The following is an 8,632-nucleotide window of genomic DNA, read 5'->3' on the forward strand; positions in this document are numbered from 1 at the left end:
ACGGCTCGTGATCTTGTCACCTAGATCTAAGCCTAGAACTATAACTTTAAAAATTATAACTCAATTACATAAATCATAAACATAAAAGGCTGAATAAGAATAAAAGAGTGCTTGCATTAATTGACATAAAAAACTATTACAAAAGTGATTAAAGCAAAAATAAAGAAGAATTAAAACTAAAGAGAGTGAGAGAGGGAGAGAGAGAAGAAAACTAAGCATAAACTAGAAAATAAACTAAGGGAAATAATAATAAATATGAGGGGGGAGAAAGGGGTTTTTATAGGGCTTTGGTTTTGCCTCCTTCCTTCTACAAGTCTTCTTTAAGAAAAAAAAGAAAATTAAATTAAATTAAATCTTGGTAAAATCTTCATTCTCTGAGATATTGTGTGAGGAAGAGAGAATCTATTTCCAAAATTAACAAATTCTATTCCTTCCTTGCAATATTAACCAATATCTTGCAATCTTGATTAAATCAGAAAGGAATTTCTGCATAGCATCTTCAAGATCTTGTGAGGTGGCAAGGAGAGAGAATAATCTTCAGGATTTTGTAGGAGAGAGGATGTGGTACCAATGAGTGGATCCCACCTTTGGACTGGTTCTTGATTCACTTTAAGCACTTTCTCTTGTAGACTTGCAAACTAAAAAAAAAACAAGAAAAATAAAGTAGTACTATCCAAAGTGGGGCAAAATGTACACTTATATCCCTAAGATTTCACACATTATTGTGCTCATCAGACATATGATACGAATATGTTGAAATGACTAATGTTCACTCTATGTTATATGTCTACCTTTAAAAAAGCCTACAGTGATTACATTTTGTTTCAACAGTCAAATTTTCATTTAACCTCGGTTTATGATGGATTGTAGATGGATAAAGTATTATATATTTAGTGGAAAACATTATCTAAGAGCCTCACGAGTCAAGGGAAATGGGTAATGTGACAAGGGTGCTTGTTGGTGACTGTTCCTAGAGTTCTAATTGTGCAAAAGATGACGATGATATATGGGGGATGACATCCAGTTTAATCCAGAATTCATAATGCTATGATTTGGAAATCATGAGAAACCAAATATCATATGTTTACTGTTCTATTACTCAAAAGTGCATTGTGTTTCTGCTCTTATGAACTAATATATATTTTCAGCTGCTATTGTTCCTTTTTTAGTGTACATCTTTCACTACTATGTTCAGATCCTCATTTTTTATAATCTATTGCACATATGAAGGGTTTTAATAATTGTTTTGAATTGTCATCCATTCTGGTTTTACTTATTTTTGTCATACTTGTTTCATCTTGAGCTGTTTATGCTTGCCTTCCAGTTTCCAAGGAGGAGTTTGCATTAACCTTAGTCCACCGGAAGAGGGAGAGAGAGAGAGAGAGAGAGATTTAAGTATGCCTTCTTCTGCTTTTGTGTCTGAATTTTGTATTCGTTTTGCAGTCAGATGATGATTGCTGTAACTCATGTGAAGAAGTCCGTGAAGCATATCAAAAGAAGGGCTGGGGTATGGCAAATCCAGATTTGATTGACCAGGTTTGTTAGTATGGGAACTGTTGTTCTGTTTGTTTTGCCTTGTTCTGAATTGTATTCCGTGCTTCTGAATGAGTTGGGGGACTTTGTCAAACCAAGTGTTATTTGTAATACCAAAATATATATTTTAGCATATCATAAGGTGTCGGACTGGAAAGACTCTAGAACTTGAGTGATACCCAAGGATGAAGCAATAGTGGCTTATATTATGAACATGTATCTGCATAACACCATAAATACCTACAACAATTGACCTATGTGACAACATTCACCTGTGAATCTATGAAGAAGAGAGAGATCGGTATTGCTTCATTCTATTTATCCAGGGACTTTTCATTTTCTTAAATTTAGTCATGCCAGGACACAATTGGCTTCATTGATGGAACTTACTATTACTCCTCGTTTCCAAAATTTATCTGCTTGCATGACATTGATAGCCAAAAAAAAATAAAAAAATCCATTATGAGTTTATTCTTGGAGGTTGGAACACACTTTCATTTTGCAGCCAGACATGAATCTCAATTATTTTTTGTAGCACTCCTGATAGTCTGTTTGTCAGGTCTTAGGAAGTCAGCATGTCAAAAAAATTTGGATCAATTTTGGTTATTAAGTCATGTGCTGGTGTCTCATATATATTTTGTCTACATGTATTTGTTAGCCCCTAAGATTATCAGTCTGGTTGCTCGAGTAAACGGCAGTTCGTTCTCATTCCTCTTAGTATAAATGTGTGTATGATACTGTTCTGGTACAGTTTAATATAAAAAAATCTGTTATGAATTTGGATTTGTGTCATATTTTATCTCATTTTCTGTGTCTGAAATTTTAGTGCAAAAGGGAAGGTTTCCTGCAAAAGATTAAAGAAGAAGAAGGTGAAGGATGTAATATTTATGGATTCTTGGAAGTCAACAAGGTGGCTGGGAATTTTCACTTTGCTCCTGGGAAGAGCTTTCAGCAATCAAATGTTCACGTGCATGATTTGCTGCCTTTCCAGAAAGAAAATTTTAATGTAAGAATAACCTTATGTTATTTTAGCACTGAAGAAATGAGTCTAATAGTGTTTCTAACGATATTTTTTGGGTAAATGAGGATTTTATTTTCTCTTCAATGAATCAATCTCTTGTCATTTTCCAATTAAAAAAAAAAAACTCATCCATTTATTTCCATGATACAGATAAGTCACAGAATCAATAGATTATCTTTCGGAGAACATTTCCCTGGTGTTGTCAATCCTCTTGATGGGTAATTGAAAGCTTCTCATCATACATGGCCATTCAATAAAATGAAACACTTTTAAATGTTTCTTAAAATATCATTTGCAGATAATCTTGCACATGACACTCTTTCTTCATTCTGTTATTTTTCATCCTTCTCATCTAGAAGAATTTTTAGTTTCTTAATATCTGTCTCGAACTTACAGGGTGCAGTGGATGCAAGAAACACCGAGTGGGATGTATCAGTACTTCCTTAAGGTATGTCCTCATGCTATTGCTGTATTCACTGGATTTTTGTCCCACTACTTGGATCAAATATCCATCTATTTATTGATGCCATTGCCTCCTATGGGTGTATTGATAAGAGACCTATGGGTATAGGTAGTCATTTATAGACAAGTCAACAGACTAAATGAGTTGACGACACTACAGATGTACTGGTGTTTACTCTTACATAACCATTGAAGTTATTTTTTGATAGACTATTTTACTTAGAAACTTTCTACAAATAAAACATCATCTTCTGTGATTATCAGTGACAAGATGTATGCAAAGTTAGAGAGTAAATAATTTTGAAATTCAGCTTCTTTATTAGTATGAAATGATGATTCATGAGTGATCCTTGGTTTCTGTAGCTAAAAAGTGAAGTTTGAGATGCCCATGGGACACGTTGACCGGGTTCTTCTTGCTCAGAGATTGGGTCAGAAGCGGAGCATAAAGTATAGTTTGAGTTAGGGTTACAAAAGTATTCCGTAATTATGAATTATAAGTTAGATTTTGATAACAGTTTTGAAAACCTGTGGGTGATGGGACAATCTAAAACCAAAAAGAAGAGAAAATTAAAGAAAAATACGAAAGAGATAGAGCTCACCAACCATTCGCTTAACCAAAAGAAAAAAAAACCCAATTCCACTCAAAATATGTTGAGTACGAGGCAATAAGCAGGTCCTATGTTTCCATATGAATTTGACTTTCAATGAATGATTGTGAGGCAACTAGCTATCCAAAATTCCCAATCAAGGAATATATAGATTCAAGCTGCTGGACAGGCCCAGAACTAGAAGTATGATAGGAAATTTACGGGAACTGAGATGAGAAGATAAAAGAGAGTAGATTTATAAAATAAGATCCAGAATTAGGATTGAGGATTTGATAACAGAATTGAATTAAAATATGAAGACAAAGATAGATTCTAAAGAAGAATATTAGCAGGGAAAGGATAGTAAACAGGTCATATGTTTTAAAAAGAACAGAAAATAAAGATAAGAGGGAGGGTTTTCTATTACGCAGTGTGGCCCCTGCACCAGCCTGAGGGGAGCACCAGTAGAAGCATCAACAGGGGTGGAACATGAAATTTCCTCCTTTCATGAGGGGTGGGTTGTCATTTCACCCCCACTGTATCTGGGTGCAGGGGCCACACTGCCTTTTAGGCTTCTTTTTCCCTAAAGATAAATAAACTGACCTGTCATATAATATAATATAATACCTGCTGGTTCCATAGTTATTAAGGCGATGAGGCGACCGAGGCGTTTGAAGGTCTTTCGGAGCGCTTTGGCAATAAGGCGGGCATAAGGCGTTGCCTTATCTGATAAAGCGTTCTAGTGTTGTTTTTTAATATAACCATTTTATTTGGCACAAATAGCATACTTAAAAATTATTTAATTCTACTTATAAGCTAAATAAGATTAGATATTCATACCATTACAGTAATAGCAATTTCAATCCATATGCACTAACAGATTATTATAGCAATAGCAATCTCAATCAATATATAGAAGAATTCAAACATTTTCACATATCATGCAATTGGAAGAAAGAACAAAGAATATAGAAGAATCAATGTGGAAGCAAAACTGCAAAGCAGAGTGGATATTAGTTCCTAATCAACTAGAAGAGCCGTTTGATTTGGTTTGTCAAAGTGCTTGCTTTTGATACGAGGAATATATAGTCATGTAATCACAAAACTACAACTTATATCAACAAATGTACAATTTACTTGAATCATAGACTTGCAACAGAAGCAGCAGCGGCAATAGTAGCCAAAGCCACTAGCCACCACTAGTAGAAGCCAGCCTAGCCATGGTAGCCGAAAAAATGTTGTCGGAGCCGGAATCGATTGAGATAATCGCGGCTGCCAAGCTTTTCATTTTCAACCCTAAGCTAAGGCGTGTGATACCATGAGGGTTCCTTTCAATTATTATTTCCTTTTATGTGATTCGGTGTGACCCAGTGTACAAGTCTTTTGTATACAAGCGAATAGAAAACATAGAAATGGAATATAAAATAAAATAATTAAAAAATAAATAAAACACTGCATTACCAATAAGGCGACAAACGCCTTAACCCCCATAAAATGCATTAGCGCCTAGGCGCAAGGCGCCGCCTTAATAACTATGGCTGGTGCTTGTAGTTAATATTGCCAGCGATGGGAGAAGAAAATGAAAGAAATAACATAAAAAGAATAGATCGAAGGGAGAGAGAAAGAGGAGGAAAAACATGGAAAGAAGTTGGAATCAATAGAGCTGAAGGAGGAGAAAAAAGAAGTGATTGATGGAGAAGGGAGAAATAGTGGGAGGAGAGAGAATTGATAACAATAACAAGGGCGGGGGAGGAGACGAGAAGCACTCACTCACAAATGCAGTCTGAAAAAAAAAAAAAATCTATTTTCATTCCCCAAAATTGATGGGCCTACATTAGAAAGGTGGTTGTAAAGTTCTAAATATAGTCAGAATTGCAAGAAATGTAATTCAAAAACTTTCGAAGGGTACCGATGCAATGCAAAACAAGGAAGCTTTGAGATCCAAAATTATCCAGTAGCCTGTAATGAACAATCAAACATAATTGCATGTTTTTGTTCGGTCTTAATGCAGGCTGATCTTCTTTAACCAGCACCTCAGCCAGATTGACTCTACGCACTAGGCCACTACCCCTTCCTAATTGATACCTCTGGATTGGGTTTTGAGACATTGGATGGATGTTTATACGTAAAATACATTCTTATTTAATTATATAGAGAATTTTCCTTAGAAAATATTTTGTTAGAGCATATTATAGCATCAAGTATAATCTAATCTGATTAGATATCGGAGATTATTTGCTTTTAAAATATGATGATTATAACGGGGCTTTATTTCTTATTATATTACTACAAGCAGGTTCAGGTAATCATGAAAACCGATATTTAGGAATGAGGATGCTTACTTGGTTTGTGATGAGTTCTGCAGGTGGTCCCTACAGTATACACTGACATAAATGAGCGCACTATTCAGTCGAATCAGGTGCACCTAAACACATCTAAATTGTCATTTTCTTCCGTCATAACTTTTTATCGTATAACCTCAGATGCAGTAGCGTGTTTGTTTTTGCAGTTCTCTGTAACAGAGCATTTTAGGGGTCAAGAGTTTGGTCGCCCACCATCCCTTCCTGGAGTTTTCTTCTTTTATGACCTTTCTCCGATTAAGGTGGGTCATCATCTGCCCTTGTTTGGATTAGTGAGTTCCCTATATGGTTATGGTGAAGCTTGCTCTTCAGCTAAGTAACTGTAGTTTATTTTATGGTGTATATGCATCATGTAGGCGTATATATTCATGAATGTGTGTGGGTGTGGATACGTGCGGGTATGGGGGAGGCACCCTTGGGCTAGGCACATGCTGGCAGCTAAGCAAGGCACAAGGAGTGTGCCATGCCTCTCCCCTCACACCTCAAGCTAGCTTGTGTTTAACTTTTTGTTAACAGTGATTAATTACTTTGGAATCTCTCAGTTAGTTGTGGCTTTTATACTTCAAGTTAGACATCCTTAAAAATTCAGAATGAAAATCCGACTTGGATGTGATAAGTATTTGAAATGGATATTTTGGGTCATATTTACCATCTCTAGTAGCCCTTGTAGACCAACTGACCAACATGCAAGTTAATTAGCCTATGTGAAAATGCAAGTTATATATGTGAACTGCTGAAGCATCTGAGCTGAATAATATATGCATTAAGCTGTAGAAGTGCTAGGTAAATTATAGTTCAAAGGAAGGGAAAGATAAGACAACGATGCAATCTCAGTGGAGTTACCTATATTTTGTCTTTTTCCATGTCTAATTTGATTGAATATTGCAGGTGACTTTTAAAGAGGAACATGTATCATTCTTACACTTCCTGACAAATGTTTGTGCCATAGTTGGAGGTTCTCTCTCTCTCTCTCTCTCTCTCTCTATAGAATTGCTATTGGCTTAGACATGGATGTATGTTGGAGTCTAAAAGTAAGACTATCCTGGAATATATAAGAAACTGGCAAGTCTTCTAATGTTGGAGGTGTGGAGATATCAATTTGTTTCCCGAAGGGTCACTTCTTTTCTCTTGTATTGGGCCCCTGAACTACATAACTGGTATATAAATGGCTAGGTCATGAAGAACTGGCCCCCAGATGCAACTAGGATTCTTGACAGACAATTCTGTCATGAAGTAAAATATGATTTCAGCTATACCAGCATGACTACTTAGTTGTGCCTAAGGTCTGTATTTTGAGTGTGTTTGCATGGATACACTCCCACATAGAAGTGAGATTTGTTCAGAGTTCTTGATTGCGCGAGCTTCTGGATCTCTTCTGTGAGTCCCTCTAGGTTTCTCTTGATTCATTGTTTGAACTCTAATCCATTGCATTATCAGAAAGGGTTTTTTTTTTTTTTTTTTCTGAAGATTCATTTGCTCATATTTATGCGTGAGGGTGGTCTTCCTTACCAGAAAATGTCGATAAGCTTACTTACTGCCTATTTTGCTCCCTGTTGTACTTTTAGAAACTTTAGGGGAGCCTTTTTCCAATCTACATACTTTTTTTTATACTCTTTAAGTGAATGAAATTCATAACCTAAGGAGGGCTGGCAGGACTTGATTTATACATATTTGCACATCTGGCATTTTCTTGTTTAAACAAAAACACAGTATATTCTCACAACTTTTCTAGAACTAATACAATTATTATTTGCATGGTTGCTGTGTTTAGGTATTTTCACGGTTTCGGGAATAGTAGACTCATTCGTATACCATGGTCAAAGGGCAATCAAAAAGAAGATGGAAATTGGAAAATTCAGCTGATCTATTGGCCATTCTGGAAATGACTTGGATTCTTCTGTTTGGTATTCCTGTCAAAGAGCTTTCTGTGAAGAACTGATTGGGCAGGTAAACAACTCGGGTGGACTTTTCTGGAGGGTCTGGAGGGTCAATTTGCAGTCTTCTTGAATCATAACCATCAGTCTCCAATAAGTATATTTAATGGGTTAATTTTCTTCCTCTTTTTAGCCTTTGTTCTTCCTCTTTTTTCAGTTTAACTTGTTCCTGTAATCAAACTGATTATGTGAATATCCATTGAGGAAGTGGTCATCAAGGATAGAAGTAAGGATTTCTTTGGAGAACCAAATGTAACTGATCGATTGCAAGAAGCTTGCAGTGGAAATTTGTGTTGATTGCATGTGAGAACCTGGCATGGTTAAGGAAATCCCTTAAGAGATGTGATCTACTAAAATGTTATTCCCTGATTTTGATTCATCACTAACTTCGTTATCCATTTAGCTTTCAAAAGATCTCGAACAAGAACGATGATCGATTAGGGTATGATCATGATCCACATTTGTGTAGAAACGCAACCCTAAAACGATGCAGAAGATAATGGAAAAAAAAACAAACAATGCACACGGATTTTACGAGGTTCGGCAAGGTTGCCTACGTCCCCGGTGAGATGAGATCCTGCTTCATTATCAATGGAGAATAGGGTTACAGCGCTCGTCCTCACACCTCTCAGTATTGCTTGCATTACAGAGAAAGAAACCCTCGCTATAAATATATAGCGAGAAAAAATCATAATCCGGATTAAACTACAATTGCCCTCAAATAAAAAATTCGAG

The 8,632-nt window shown here is 36.0% G+C and overlaps 1 protein-coding gene across 1 annotated transcript in view; it reads left to right on the top strand.

Annotated features, from left to right (window-relative positions):
• Positions 1–8,199, top strand: part of LOC122066457 (endoplasmic reticulum-Golgi intermediate compartment protein 3-like) — a 14,809-nt gene extending 6,610 nt beyond the window's left edge. The window contains exons 6-13 of the mRNA XM_042630262.1: positions 1,444–1,536; positions 2,360–2,539; positions 2,705–2,772; positions 2,951–3,002; positions 5,969–6,022; positions 6,113–6,205; positions 6,852–6,918; positions 7,735–8,199. Coding sequence (XP_042486196.1) covers positions 1,444–1,536; positions 2,360–2,539; positions 2,705–2,772; positions 2,951–3,002; positions 5,969–6,022; positions 6,113–6,205; positions 6,852–6,918; positions 7,735–7,826 — 699 coding nt within the window. The 3' untranslated portion in view covers positions 7,827–8,199. The remainder of the gene's footprint in view (positions 1–1,443; positions 1,537–2,359; positions 2,540–2,704; positions 2,773–2,950; positions 3,003–5,968; positions 6,023–6,112; positions 6,206–6,851; positions 6,919–7,734) is intronic.
• Positions 8,200–8,632: the final 433 nt, after the last annotated feature.

Source organism: Macadamia integrifolia, unplaced genomic scaffold (assembly GCF_013358625.1).
Source record: "Macadamia integrifolia cultivar HAES 741 unplaced genomic scaffold, SCU_Mint_v3 scaffold2401, whole genome shotgun sequence".
Taxonomy (NCBI): domain Eukaryota; kingdom Viridiplantae; phylum Streptophyta; class Magnoliopsida; order Proteales; family Proteaceae; genus Macadamia; species Macadamia integrifolia.